Source organism: Canis lupus, chromosome 5 (assembly GCF_011100685.1).
Source record: "Canis lupus familiaris isolate Mischka breed German Shepherd chromosome 5, alternate assembly UU_Cfam_GSD_1.0, whole genome shotgun sequence".
Taxonomy (NCBI): Eukaryota; Metazoa; Chordata; class Mammalia; order Carnivora; family Canidae; genus Canis; species Canis lupus.
Window position 1 is genome coordinate 22,700,440 of NC_049226.1, and position 14,931 is coordinate 22,715,370.

Consider the following 14,931-nt stretch of genomic DNA (forward strand, 5'->3'; position numbering starts at 1 on the left):
CCACCAGATGACACAGAAAGACTTCAGGGGCTTAGGTTAATCACTGGTGGGAAATTGGTAAGGAATGACTAGTTGTCTTTGGCCCTTAATTCCAATTTTCATATGAATTCATTTGGCTCCAACACACTGGTAAGGAACACGTGCGCATCCGTGAAGACTCCTGTTCTGGAACCACGGAAGGCAGGCGAGCCCCGGGCCTGGAGGAAGGGGCCCTCGATTACTTAGCATCTGTGCTGCTGCAGGAGGTTCATTTCCTCACGAAACAAAAACAAACCACCATAAAAAAAAAGTTTTTAATTTTTTTTTCTTAGTGGTGGAATCACATCACTGTTTCAATATGGATTTCCAGTAAGTCTAAAGTACTGCTTTTTGGAGTCGTAAAAATTCCATCACAGAAACACACAGAACAGAGGATAAAGAGAATCACATCAGTATGCCAGATGGTTGTTCTAAACGTTCTTTACCTTATTTTCCTATAAGAGAAGTTTGAGGGGCCAAATTGGAGATTCTATCAGCACAGGACTATGGTTTGGGGGTGAAGGGGACAACCACCTCATGGGAAAAGAGGAGATCAGTGATCTGGTTCACTTGCAGGCTTGGTTCATGTCTCTGAGGAGATCTGTGTGTTTGTGGGTATTTTGTATTAGCTAGAAATGCATGATTTCAGAAAAACCCAAGAAAATCTAAAATATACACTGTATAAAAACAAGCCATTGCTTTTCAAGGTTTTTTGTTGTTGTTGTTGTTTTCCCCTTGAGACATAAGCTGCTTTAAGTAAGAGAGAGGTCAAATGCTTTAATGGACAACAATTTTTCATCTGAAATCTCATACACACAACTGGCAGATTTGGTACATGGTTTAAAAGTGAAGTTTTACACATTTTATCAAACTAAATTAAATGATGCACAGACTGTTCAAAAATTGTTTAATTGCCAAATGGTCAAAACTTTAAACTGTTTTTTAATCTTAAGACTAGGGACCATAGGGAAAAAGCTACTCCTAACACATCTCGGTGTTACTGTAACAAAGTAAAAAGCAGGTTAACAGATGGCATTAAGGGGGTGGGGGAAACCAAAACCCTTTTAAACAGTAAACACTGTTAAAAGCTAGAGCTGTATTCCATTTGTAAAAGAAAGGATATCTAAAGTGTATGGTGATGTTCAAAACTATTTAATCTTGTGGAAATAATGTTAACACAATTTATAAAGCACTGTGAATGAACACGCTCAGCAGTGTGTAGTTCCAATGAATTTAAAATCACACATGATTATGTTAAGAATATCATTCACCAAGGATCGTCCTAAGGCATCTAAAAAGATCTATACTAAAGGTCTGGACAGAGAAAGCCGGGATACACTTGGTTTCTTATAAAGAATCACAAATACAGCAAATGCACGTTATAGCTACAATTATACTAGTCACAATTTTTAATCTTACAGAATAAAGCTATAATATGTGAAATTACAATATATTTATCTTCTTTAAAACCATTTTTAAAGAAGGGCACATCTGTCTTTTTTTTTTTTTAAGTCAAAAAACCAGAAAGATGTAACTGACAGATGCAGTCTTTATAAAATATTTTGTGGCTAATTACATGCTAATTTTCAAAATACAACAGGATTTTTGGTCCATGAGGCCCTTAAAAAACTAAATGTAGGTAAGGTATTCCCATCTTATCAATAGAAATACAAAGTTCATGAAAAAATTTCAATACTTATTAAAACATCTGTCGACAGAATGCTTTTTTTCGTGTGTGCAGTTTAACATTAAGAAATATCTCTAGTAAGTAATGGACAGGATAGAATAAACAAGTAAATGAGGATGCTTTAGTAGGACCGTCTCGCAATCCTCTCTTGAAGGCGATCAATAAATAATAACACGGTCTTTGAATGTCAACCGAACTACAGTTCTTGGTTCTTCTACGAACACGTTCGTACCAGGGCTTAGGGCTTAATAATCCTGGGTTTTCCCCCCCGGGACAGGGCTGCGAGGACTCCAACCACCAGCCCCGCTGGCCCGCTGCCTGTTCCTGTGAGTAGAGGCCTTTGCACATGGCTCACTCAGCCTCCTGTCTGCGGCTGCTCTGGTGCTACGTGCAGAGGTGAGCAGGTGACAGAGACCAGACGCTTCTCAAAGCTCGGACTGGTTATGCCTGACCCTTCACAGAACAGGTCTGTCAGCCGCTGCCCTAGGAGTCTCGCAGGCCAATCTGAAATATCGCATGCTTCTCTACTTCTACGAGCTCTGCTTTGTCTTATGCTAATGCACGTGTGTAGTTCATGGGTTTTACACTTTATCTGTGGGTGTATGCCTAGGAAGCTCATCTTGAGGAAGTAAGTCGGATAGCAAAAATGAGAATGAAAACAAATATACCTTCGGGTCAGTGCCCGTAAATCGGGGGTGGGGAGGGGTGGGGTGGGGGGGAACAGCTCAAGAGTTTTCAAAACACACACACACAGGTATCCAGAGCCATAGCTAACCTATCACAAACTAATAGCTACAACATAATCAAAGTATATTTGTTTATAAATATATTACTGTCCATATACATAGATACATCCGTAAAAGACATGTTAAATAATTATTTGTATAATCAATACTACTTTTTTTGTGTGTGTTTTAAAATGACACATTCTATTAAAATTATCAAAATAACTCTTTAAAAATACCAGGAATAAAACCATCGAAGAGTTCCTTTCCATTCAAGTGGTTCTAAAATCTTATCGTTGGTCATCCAGACTCCAGTCTTGGTCATCCACAACTCAAACATAGTTCAATGAAGGGAAGGTCAGCCACCAAAAGCGTAACACCCTCTCCTGTTTTTAATACTTCATGACAAATACGTAGGCATGTATGTATATATACATATAAAATGCTTTTTTTTTTAAAGTTATATTACATATTCTCATCAAGGAAACTTCATAAAAGCACAAAGTTCAAGTTTCTACCAGTATCACACATTTTATACTGGTGTGCATTTCTTTCAAATGTTGAGGTCAATGACAAACTCTATCAGGATACAGAGATATCAACAGATGGGAAACGTACGTGTCACGTGCAGGGAGGGAACCGTGAGGGCCAGGATCTGGCCAGCTGGCTGCTACTCCCTCTGTAGTAAGACACAGAGACAGTGCACCGGCTCCTTGCTGGGGAAAGGACAGTCAACTGTCAACTATTCGGGGGCAGAATAATCCAATCTGAGTTTTTTCTCTCCTATCGGTTGACCAGTTTCTCTGGGCAGTTTCTCTACTAACACCTCCTCCCTCTCCAGTTATCTGTGAGTGAATCTGGTAAAAGACAGGATTAAGGTGAAAGTTTTGGCTACAATGAAGGTTTGGGATCAGCTATGGATTTAATTGAACGGTGGATCCTTTTACTTATTGCTTTAGAGAATGAAGAATTTGCTGTGTCTAAAGCCTGCCAAATATCTCATTCTTAAGCTCTGAAAGCAACATGGGTGCTTAAAAAAAAAAAAAAAAAAAAGAAAGAAAGAAAGAAAGAAAAAAGAGAGGGGGACAAACTGTCCTCTTGACATAAGAAAACTGCTATTTCTTAACTCACAATTCATTATACTGAAGGATTTCAGTGTGAGCAATTCAGAGCTATTCACTTCAGGACAGGTAGTGGCAAGCTACACTATGTTCCATGGTCTAAAATCCATGAAGCAATAACAGACAAGTTTGCTAAAAACACGAGAACATCAAACTAAAAGTCTGATACACATTTCGCTGAAGATCTCATTTAAATAAGTTTAGTAATGTTTGGCAGACTCTTCAGATAGTGAAAATGCTAACATTAAGAAAATGCGAGCGAAATCTACAATTTAAAAAGGATTTCATACTTAAAAAAAAAAGGCTTAAAACATGACTAAAATAAAAGGTACTCCACATCTGTAACCCTTTTTTTTTTTTTTTTTTTTTTTTTGGCACTCACTTAGCTTCTACACTTAAACTTGTTCTACAGATAGTGACTGACGAAATCAAGGAGAACAGATTCACAAGCGAGTAGGGTCACACCCGGACACCACTCGGGATGGTTTGTGTCACCATCTGTATTGTTTCTGGGTACAGATAAGGGCCACACTCACCTCAAAAACAACAGCAATAATTGTGTAGAACACCACTTTCCTGAATTAAGTTTGCTGAACACGGTTCAGATTATTGGATATGTCAATATGCACAATGCCTTTTAGAAGCATTTACTGTATACCCAAATCCTACTTCATGCAACACACAGTGTCACACAAGTAGTGAAAATGTTATCCTAGTCAAAGGTGCTTGGACATTATTTTCAGGCAGCATTTTACCTTTATTTTTAAGTTCTCACTAGATAAGTTTTAGGAGAAAGAAAATGCCAATAAATGTATTTAATATATTTTAATATATTCTATAAAACTAAGACAGACAATTTTATTTACCTAAATCGTTACTTTTATTTTTCTACCCTATCCTAGACCTCAATTTTACTTTAAAATTTTGTATTTAAATAAGGGATAAAATGTTGCCCAAAAGTCTAATCATAGTTACACATTTGTGTTTTCACTAGATCTACAAATCAAAATAGTTCTTATAGTTAAAAAGATACAATTTGTATCAACAGTAAAAGGTACTTTCTGGCTTTTCAGGGCTTTACTTCAAACTGTAGCATGTTAGAATGGTCAGAACACCCAGGGCATCGAGGCAGACGACAGAGACAGATCAGGATGGTCTGTCACGTGAAGGAAAATTCAAAGCCTGGAGGCAACTGTCAAGGTCATGTGAAGCACACACGACTGTCTGCCACTCAATGCAAGGTCTGTCTTCTGAGGACAAAAATGAATTCGCATCTAGCAAAACCCATGACTTTGAAACCAGAAATATCCCTTACTAATACTAGAACAGACTTTAGTCTGTAGCTAAAACTACACTATTTGTGGCAAGAATCTGGCCTTAATAATATAACAGGCCCCTCAAAAACTACCTTCAGGAAAATGGAAAATATACAGTATCTTACAAACATTTTAAGTTACCACTGACAACGCCTCCACCACCATTCCTATAGTGCAGTATCAATAACTTTTGCATATCCTCAACACATAAACCCACCTCAGGCCAGCCTTGATAAATAGCAGGAAAGCTAAAGAGTATATTAAATATAAAAGTTGCATTGAGAATAATTAGATTCATTAAAAACAGGCAAGGACTGTGAAAGGGTTCTTTTATCCAGTATTGTTGTGCCCCGAAACAAAAAAGACAAACACGTTAAAAATACAGGTTAATGAGAATCTAGGAATTCAATTCCATTCCTACCGTCTAGAAGCACATCATAGCTGGATAACAAAGCTCTAAACTGGAACAGTTACGGCTTTTGCCTTATTCGTTAAGGAAAAAAAAAATGGAAACAATTTTTTCCATTGATTGCATCTGCTTTCCTTTAAATCAACCATATTAAATTAACTAAATTACCTAACAGGAAAAAAAAAAATCCCAACAAAAATAAAACAATGAAAAGTGCCATATTGTAAATCATTCTAATATAGACTGTTACCCATTTCCGTATAAACTGGTAACTTACATTTTGTTTAAAATATAAAGTCAGTGCTGTAGTATATCTTTGTTTCTATAAATAATGATTATAGCACAAAGAAGCCCACTTTCCCCAAATAAAAATAACTTAAAAAGCTGTAAAAGATTCCAATTAAGCTTGGCTTGAAAAAATAGTCGGCTAGGGTCTAGTCAAATGTTCGACATTCTGAAAGTATTGTAATTGCTCGCAATTGATAGACAAACACCAAGGTAATAAAACACGAAACAAGGATAAAAAGTGCTGCATATAAACCCCTGATGCACCAAAGATTAATATCAAAGATCACAGAGACATCTAATAAATCAAACTGGAAAAATCTCCAGCCAAGGAGAGAGCTTTTAAAAAGGAAATGTCTAAAAAAAAGTTTGAAGGTAAAGCAATCCCGTGATACTTCCACGCTGTGGGGCTCTACGTACAGGTTCCATGATACAGTATTTCACATAAATGGATACTATTTAACCTCCTTGCCGCGAAGGAGATGACATGTGCTATTGTAGCAAACCTCCCTCAGCATTTGAGCTGAACGAAAGAACGACTCCACACCACGAAGATGCATCGTCCGTCAGTAGCCCAGCTGGGACTTCTCCACGAGGATGGCGGCGGCCAGCTGCTGGGCGTCCGTCACGTGCGGGTTCCTCTTCATGACCGTCCGCACCAGGTCGGCCGGGAAGATGTTGCACAGGTTCACGTAGACCTTCTCGCGGTCGTCCTGGTACCGGGGCGGCTCGGGCGGCGGCGCGCAGTACGGGCCGCGCCACGCGGGCTCCGGGCGCTCGGGCAGGCTCTGGAAGGCGAACGGCTCGTAGCCCGGCTGCGTGGAGCTGTCCGGCAGCGAGTAGGTGTGCCGGTAGCCGTAGGCCGCCTCGGGCGCGAACGCCGGCCTCTCCCAGCCGCCCGGGCCGTCGGGGCCCGAGTAGGGCTTCCTGGGCCGGGACGGGGAGCCGTCGTACAGCCGCGAGTCCGACACGCTGTCCAGCCGGGTGGCCAGCAGCGAGCGGCCGAGGCGCGGCGCCTTGGGGTGCGCGGCGCCCGGCGGGGACGGGTAGTCGCCGGGGCAGCTGGAGCGCGCGCCCGCGGCCGGGTGCGGCAGGTGCACGGCCAGGTGCGCGAGGGGCGGCTTGGGGTGGTACTTTGGTTCTTCGTGACTGTAGCTTGGCACTCTAGCTAGGGGGTCGTGGAAGTTCTGCAGGAAGGGCTGGGAATTAAGGCGGCTGTGCGGGTGCACGTGCTGACACTTCAGGCTCTCTTCCAGCTGTGGGTCGGGCGAGCTCACGTACGAGCGGTCGTTGTAGCCCACGTAGGAGTCGCTGCTCCCGCAGCTCATGCTGCCCTCGCTGCTGCAGTCGGAGGCCACGGAGCTGACGCGGTAGTCCGTGTCCAGGGAGAAGCGCCTCTCGGGGCTGCGCGGGCCTGAGATGCTCAGATTCGAGTAGGCGTTCAACATGGAGTAATACCCGATGTCGACGGGCGAGTCGCATTTGGGGTACTGTTCGTAAGGCATTGGCGTTCCGTGATTTTTGGTTGCCATCATCATTGGAGGGTACTGTCCCTGTGGTCTTTGATCCTGAGCTGGGAAATGAACTCCAGATGGAAGGCCGTTGCTTAGAGATGTAGTGCTTTGGGGTTTTGCAGTGGAAGTCGCCGGGATGCTCACCAACGAGGGGACAGACCTGGTTTCCAGTTTGTTTTTGGTGGGAAGCTTTTCTTCGAGGTCCTGGTAGACTTGGGTCCGTATGCTCGGATCCGACTGCCTCTTGGGAGCACCCCGCTTGACATCTGAAGTGCTGTCCGCTTTCGTGCTGCAGGGAACGCTGTTGCTTTTGACCAGCCCGCCTTCGTTGGAGGTCTTGGCCGCTGTGTTTCGAGACATGGCCCGAAGCTCGTCGGCCACCGACCTCTGCGGCTGGCTGCCCCTCTCGGGATGGTAGTATTTGCACTTGTGTCCGTACGTACACTTCTTTCCTACGGAGAGGGAGATCAGTTAGGCAAAGGAGCACACTACCAGACCCCGGCAGCTTGGGTTGGCATGACTATTTCAACCTGTGGGCGAGGCCAGGGCAGAGGCGGGGGTACGACCCTCCCTCTGGAGATGAGCCCCTCTCAGCCGCCCCGCTGCCGGGCTCCAGGGAGCAGCGAACACATCGGCCGAGCGATCGAGTCCCCTCCTGAGGTCTGGGTGGGCACCCCATGTCCTCAACTCCTTCCTGCCATGCTCTTCCCACATGGCTTCATAACCAGATACGACATTCTGTCCTAAAGAGCAAAACGAGCTGTTGGAATGCAGTACACTCATGCCAACCTGACTTGTTTCTAGTTGGAAGGACTCCAGGTGTTTTTACCTGCTTGACAACTAACTTCACAAAGAATTAGCTCAGTTTTTGGAGCTAACCACGTTTTAACTCTGGGAAGTGCATTTGCATCGAACATGATTAGGTAAAAATAATTCACCTCCCCCCTCCACCCCCACCCCTGCCGCCCCACCCTGCCCGTGGTTGTTTTCTTAAATCTCATTACAATCAAAAGAACCGCATACTATGCCATCCAAAATTTTAAAAATGTTTATTTTTATCAACAAAAGTTTAACAACGTACTATGTTCTAAAGGCAAATATTAAATACTTATAAGGAAAGTTACCGTATGGACAAGGCTGCTTTTTGTGTTCAGGAACAATAGGTTTCTTCCTCAGAAAATTATCCAGGCTTGGGCCATGTCTGCCGAGAGGGTCGTCAGGGGGCATGAACCTGTCATGGATATAATACAAAATATATCTAAGTAGGAGCTTGATAATTTAATTCTGAAGACAGAAGGGAGAACTTGATTCACTCTAAGGTCTTTAAAACATTTTTAACAAACATTCTGGTTCAGCGTTTATGGGGTAAAAAAAAAAATAACAGTACACAGAATTTTCTTAACGGACACAAGTAAACTGTGTCAAGCCGAACCTGTACTGGTTTTAACTCAAGTAAGTTTTGAGCCTTGTATGTTCTCATTAATTCTTTCTTCCTGTCAGTCTTGGGATTTTGTAAGAACTTCAGAAAACCACACGATTCTGTGTTAAGAGGGTTTGGTGAGCCTCGACCACGTCCAGCAGTAAGGGTGAGTGAGGAGCAGTGACAGGAACGTGGACACCAGCCACATCCCGTTCCGGGCTGGGGCCCTGCGTGGCCTCTCTTCTTTCTTCCTGACAGTGGGCCTTTGAAGTATTAGTTTTTGTAGATTAATACGCTTTCCTAATTAAGTGACTTTGATCTAAGTTCACAGGGCACAGTTGAGATTCTAAGTCGAACCCCACAGCCCCATTCTCTTTGCTCCTCAGCAGAGAGATGGAAAAAATCTCATGAACACAGGAATTCATGGCATGTAGCATAACAGAAGTTACAACTGAAGAGCTCTACTACTTGTGATGTCACTGTTGGAACTTGAAACGGGCCATGCAGTTACCCAGGAAATGTGAACGATGTTGTATGAACCCCTAAGGGAGTGTCAGGTGGCTAAGAACACTTAGCAAATATGCTGTTTAATATCAGAACAATGCGGCAACATTAAAAACAAGAGGCACTCAATCCTATAATCTTAACTACAATTATTTCGTGTATGTGTTGCATTTTAGTCATTTCTGTATGCGTAAGCATTTCACAAACACAGATATAATTTTGTGCTTTGTCTTTTTAACAAATAAATTTCCATGTTCCTCAATAGCTTTCGTATTCATAATGCTGAAGAGCTGATGAATATTCCACTAGATGCAGAGCGGCTTAACTGGTTTCTCTATGGTACCTTTAGCTGCCTCTGAATTCTTGCAATAATAAGTATTACGGAAATGAACATATCTGGTCTTTTTTCCTCAGGATATATATTCCAAGAAAGGAGATGGGCCTGAGAGGGTCTGCATATTTCCAAGGCTTCTGCTAACCCATGCCAAACTATTTCACAAAGATGTGTTAAACTACATCTTTAACAGAACAAGGCACAGGCAAAAATATTTTTGTGAATTAAATAGGTGAAAAAAGATGTTCTCTGTACATTTAGTTTGCATTTTTGTCAACAGGTGAACTTTCCCACCTATCTGTGGGCTTTATTTATTTCTCAGGAGACCTGCTTTTTATCGTTATCTGTCCATTTATCAATTTCGTCTTGACTAGAGTCTTACCATTGGTGTAACATTAAAAAAATCCTGTATTTAAAATATATACTTAAGTGATCAAGGCTCTAAGTAGATTTTGAAAGGCCGTGTTTTGAGGGTCAACAGGTCCAAATCTGTGTCCTGTGAAGATGGGGAATGTCCCTGTCTGTTCTGACAGACTTGCCCTGTTACTGCCTTCCGCTGCAGGGGCCTGGCACTCACATGTGGCTTCCTGAGGCATCGTTCCACGCTTTTCCTGACTCCCACTGAGGATCAGAGGGGATATCAGTTGTGGGAAGAAATGTGTCTTAGGTCTGGTCAGTGGCAGGCGGAGACAGGGCTCCTGTGGCAGCTGCCAGGGATGGCCACGTTGGCAGGGAAGCAGTATCACTGGTAAGTACATGGTTTCACTTACTTGTCATTGACAAATGAGTACATTAGCAGTCGCTCATCTATGAACTTCTTCCACTCTGGTTTCTCATTGGCCAGATCCCTGTAGTTGTCATTGGACACAATGATCCCATCCGACTCAAAAGCCAGCTTCACGATGAACCTGTCGTCGTAGCACACCACCCGCCTCCCCTGCACTCGTCGGGATGGCGTGAACACTAGGATTTTCTCCTTCTCTAATTTACGCAGAATTTCTTGATCTGCAAGGACGATTGGGGTAGAATTTCAGGAGTAAGTACATACAGGACACACAAAGTAACTTTCATACAACGTGAGCTTTTATAATAGGAACTGGATTTATGTAACCATTTAATTAGGGATTATGATTTACAGTTTGTAGATAGAACACATTTTTAATTCCCAGTATTTTTCCTCGAGGATTGCAATAATAAAGCCTATATAAACAGCCCCCAAAGTAATTAAAAGCTGATTTAAAACTTTAACAGAATAAAATGCAATTTGCTCAGTTATGTTTTTCATTACGTAAGGTTTTGCTGGAGAGCTGGAGCCCTGCAGGACGGCACACACACAGCCATATGCCCAGTGCACCACCATTCGGACAGAACAGTGGTGCTGGGCTCAGGTGTGTCCTCCCTGCCAACCCCGTTTATTCTGTAGTTCTGTTTTTGCTTAGTGGATGTGATAGGGGAGAGTCTGAGGAGCACCAGAAGTAGTTGAGGTAGCAAGGGGAAGAGTCTTATGATGTGGAAGGTTCACAGAGGAGGCAGGGAAGTCAGAACTGTTGTTACAGACGTGATCAGTGTGTGTTTTGTGTCCTTGGCCGTGAAACGTGTGGCACAAATGCAAGCATCCTCACAGGCTGGACTGCGAGAAGAGAAGAGGTGAGAAATGATTAGAGGGGAAAGCTGCCACAGACAGAATAAAGGTAGGCACAGAAATGCTCTTTTGGCTTCTGTTGGCATATTCTTACAGCACTTGGTAACTCTGACTTGTTTAGTGGGCTTTATAAAAAAATATGAACTTTATATAGAGTTCATATTTTCATGAATGGTAAAAAATCTCTCATCATCCCTTCTTCCTGCTGTGCCTCTTCCTGTCTTCCCACCGTTGTACATTCTGGCCCGGAGTCCTGATGCCATAATTAAAATAAAAAAAGGCTACTTTTTCATGTTGAACTGGAATTGCTAAGCTTTAAAAAAAATCTCTCTGGTGACCAGATATGGCCTGCCTGTGCTGTGGTATGTCAAGCATCCACGGCCACTGAGATTAAGAATGACCTTGCCTCACAAAGGAAATCTGCAAATCAGGTAAGCAAGGGTTGTGATCACCACAACAGAAGTATGAGCAGAGTACTGGGGAGGGAACACGTCAAGGATTAGGGGTTGGCGGGCTCTAACTGGCACATAGATTTCATGATGTTCCTGACACGATTTCGTTAAGACCAGAACATTGGTTTAGAGCAGCAGCAGAGTAGAAGTGGAAGAAATGTGAGTGTTAGAAAGAGCAAATCACAGGTAAATCTCAGGTTCTGGCATCTTCTATATAAAACAGCCATATTTTATTGAGCCTCAAGGCAGTCAGGTGGCTAGAAGTGAGTTGCCCACATGTACAAGCACTTAGCATAGAACCAAGCAAGCTCTCAACACTGTTGAGATGGATTTTAATAGATAAAATTACTGACCTCTTAATCACAGAAAACCAATACAAACTCAAAAGCTCGGTCTCAACTACAGGCTTTGCCATATTATAATTATTTTTGTGTGTTGCCCTGATAAATGAGACATGGTCCCTGCCCTCAAAATGTTGCTCTTTATTTCCATTAGCACTCAGCCCAGGAAGCACAGCAGGAGATACTCAGCAAGTGTCTGTAGAATGAGTACATGCAATACTTAAAGATGAGTATTTGGAGGTCTTCCAGTTTATTCACTGTTCATGAATAAGCCATGCTACTTTATTTGTGTGAGTGTTTCCTCATACATGCTATGCAATGAAGTGATTAGAGAAGTAAGTGTGGTGGCCTAATGGTCAACATCATCTTGCTTAATTTGCTTTTTCTATAATACCTAGTGAGGTTAAAAAGGACACCAATTAGGATAAATAATCCTAACTTAAACAGATATGGCTAGTAAGCTGAACTGAATCTCTCATTCCTTGCGTAGCACCTGATACAGAGTTTGGCGCTTGTAAAATAGGCGTTAACTTGCTGGAAAACGTACTAGTCTAAATCTCTATGTGAGAGCCGGAAAATATTTGTCAAGTATCTTTTTCAGTACAGTGGAAAAATAACAGACTATTCATTCAATTTACCAGGTTTTATCTAGAATTTTTCCCTGGGGTGGGGGCTGGGGGGTAACACCTATGGACCTCTGAGCAGGGATGAGGGTGCTGACCCCTCACTCTTGACTACTGGGGGGAAGCCCACTGTGTGACCACCAACACATGTCTTCTCCATTATGGGTAGTGTATACTGTATTCTTAAAGCCAGCCAGAGAGAAGAAAATGTTATGAAGAAAATCCTAAAAGAAATTACATTTACTGTATTGTAAAAAAGTATTGTAAAATTACTGTATTGTAAAAAAGTCCACTTCTAAGTGGACCCAGGCAGTTCAAACTTGTGTTGTAGAATGAGTACATGGAAGTGTCAAGTGGAGCTGTACGCATTTTACAGAGTCCATGCAGTCTGAAGCATTCCAGACACCTGGCATGCTGGTATTTTAAAAATTAAAAGCAGTCACCTCCGCCACCCCCCCGCCCCACCCCACCCATGGCCATTTCCCCTTCTTCTGGGGCGCACGTTCCTTTCCTGCTCAAGCTTTCCGATATTTACAGCTTTAAATGCTTTTTCTTTTTCAATTTATCTTTCCCCTAGTCATCATACGTGCCCTGAGCAAGTCCAATGGCCAGTAAGTGGCAAAGCCAGAATTTTAATCTAGGTATCCTAACTCTTACCATGTCTCAAAAATTTTACAAAATTTGAAGTAAAAAGCTTCCAAGTTAAAAAAAAAAAAAAAGACCCCAAACAGTTGGTTTATGGAGGAAGGATTACGGTTTCCTTAACATAATCTGGGAGTATGTAAACTCACTGACAACGCTGAGGTCTCACCCAAGAGAAAGTGGCAGTCACACAGACTGAGTAAACAGAAACAGATGGACATCTTCGTCAGCAACATCTGATGGTGCTAGATAACCTGCCCAGGTGTGCATGGAAGCTACCAACGAACAGCTCACGGAGCTTACCTGTGATGAGAGCATCGGGTCGGGACTGCTCTTTTCTCCAGGCAGGAACAAAAACTGTAACATCTTTGTGGCCTCTTTCCAAAAACCAATCCACTGCCAATTTTATTCCCCGGCAGGAAAACACTTCTTTGTTTCCATGGCTGAAAGATGATTTTAGAACACGTTAAAAACACAACAAAATCTCAATTCGACTTAATTCAAATTTGTCATCAGAAGTGATCACATAATTACAATAGTAATGGATCTCAAGTTTCAGAGGGAGTTGTAGATCTCAGAGGAACATGGAGATAACCTGAAAAGTTGAAAATCTGCGAGGAGAACTATGAAAATTGGGATAATTATTGTGGGGAGAATAAAGAAAAATGATTTTTTAAATGTCAAGTTGTAAAGGTTAACTAGTCTGAAAGATACAAGCTCTTTTTAATCAGGATGAGGGAAAAAGGGGGTCTCCACCACCGCAAGAACGTCAGTCAAATGTGAAAAGAAGTTACACATAGAAAAAAGTCTATGAACAGAATATCATGTTCATAGTGCTTCCTTCCCCTGTCCTTCAATGAAAAGACATGGTTTCTGTTTAATACTGTGTTGGACAAAGATTAATGAGAAGAGGGCATTCACAAGTGGATTAAGCAGTCTTAGTACCTACAAGAAAATGCCCAGATAAAAGTGTAGTCACTCAATACATATTTATCTAGCACCAGACTCTGCCCATGCCCTTTAACCAATAATTAAAAAATAACACTGGTTCTAATGTTTTTAAAAAGAAACCTTCTCCTACTTTGTTTTTTTTTTTTTTCCTTCTCCTACTTTGAATGTAACAATTGTTTTTGTTTTTGTGTTCTTTGCAGCTTGAGAGCTCCATAGTGGAGACAGATATTCTTTACTTCTTGGTGTTAAGGAGGGCTGAATGAAATACGGTAAGTAAATGCTCTGTTAATTTTTAGCGCAAATCAAATATTAAGTGTATTGATATATTCTACTAGACTCCTAGAAGGTACTAGAACCATCTAAATAATCAATTTAAGGAAAAAATAGAAATAGACCAACTTCCTTTATAGGTCCGGAAGCCTACAAATGCAGGGCAACGTGACAGGTGCACTCAGATGCAGTGGAAGTTTCAGAGGAAGGGCAAAGGGAAAGGGAAGTTTGGGATCCTAGTTTCTAGCTAAGACGAGCTACCCGATGGCCCTGCCAACACCCCAACGAATGACACACAGTGATGCTGAGTTTCATAGAAAATGCTGAAATCAGTCTTCTGAAAAACTATAGGAAAGAATGGTATCACCTCTTGAGAGAATATATTATTCCTAAATACAAACATTCACTAAAACCTGACCATATTATTTTGTACTAATGCTTTGAAATCCAAGTGTACCTTGTTAGTCGATGATGATATTTGGTTTCCTGAGCCTTGAGCATTTAACTGCTTCTGGCTCTAAGGAAAGGACTGCATAAGCACTTTCTTCCTGGTGACTTCACTTGGGAACGGAAATGGTCACATTTGACTGCAGAAATAGAAGATTCTAAGTGAAAGAATGTTCACAAAACGTGTGACAACAACAGTTTACCATCGTGGGACAAAGATTCTCTAGATG

General features: G+C 42.0%; 1 protein-coding gene and 1 long non-coding RNA gene across 22 annotated transcripts in view; one reads left to right on the plus strand and one right to left on the minus strand.

The window, feature by feature from the left end:
• Positions 1–14,931, plus strand: part of LOC102154417 — a 39,466-nt gene that overhangs the window by 21,077 nt on the left and 3,458 nt on the right. For 3 of the 9 annotated variants that reach the window (XR_005359312.1, XR_005359318.1, XR_005359313.1), the window contains 3 exons: positions 9,896–10,081; positions 10,178–11,406; positions 14,185–14,253. This is a non-coding gene — a long non-coding RNA (uncharacterized LOC102154417). Of the gene's footprint in view, positions 1–8,568; positions 9,158–9,895; positions 10,082–10,177; positions 14,254–14,931 lie in introns of those variants that run through there. The other 6 variants (XR_005359319.1, XR_005359314.1, XR_005359315.1 and 3 more) reach the window with 6 other exon arrangements.
• The window catches only part of ZC3H12C (zinc finger CCCH-type containing 12C), an 89,624-nt gene continuing 75,468 nt past the window's right edge, over positions 776–14,931 (minus strand). For 12 of the 13 annotated variants that reach the window (XM_038536249.1, XM_038536248.1, XM_038536241.1 and 9 more), the window contains 5 exons: positions 13,337–13,476; positions 10,104–10,338; positions 8,200–8,306; positions 7,606–7,818; positions 776–7,527 (listed from right to left, as the gene is read on the minus strand). In XM_038536249.1, the coding sequence (XP_038392177.1) occupies positions 6,128–7,527; positions 7,606–7,818; positions 8,200–8,306; positions 10,104–10,338; positions 13,337–13,476 (2,095 nt within the window). In that variant the 3' untranslated portion in view covers positions 776–6,127. The remainder of the gene's footprint in view (positions 7,528–7,605; positions 7,819–8,199; positions 8,307–10,103; positions 10,339–13,336; positions 13,477–14,931) is intronic. The other variant, XM_038536253.1, reaches the window with a different exon arrangement.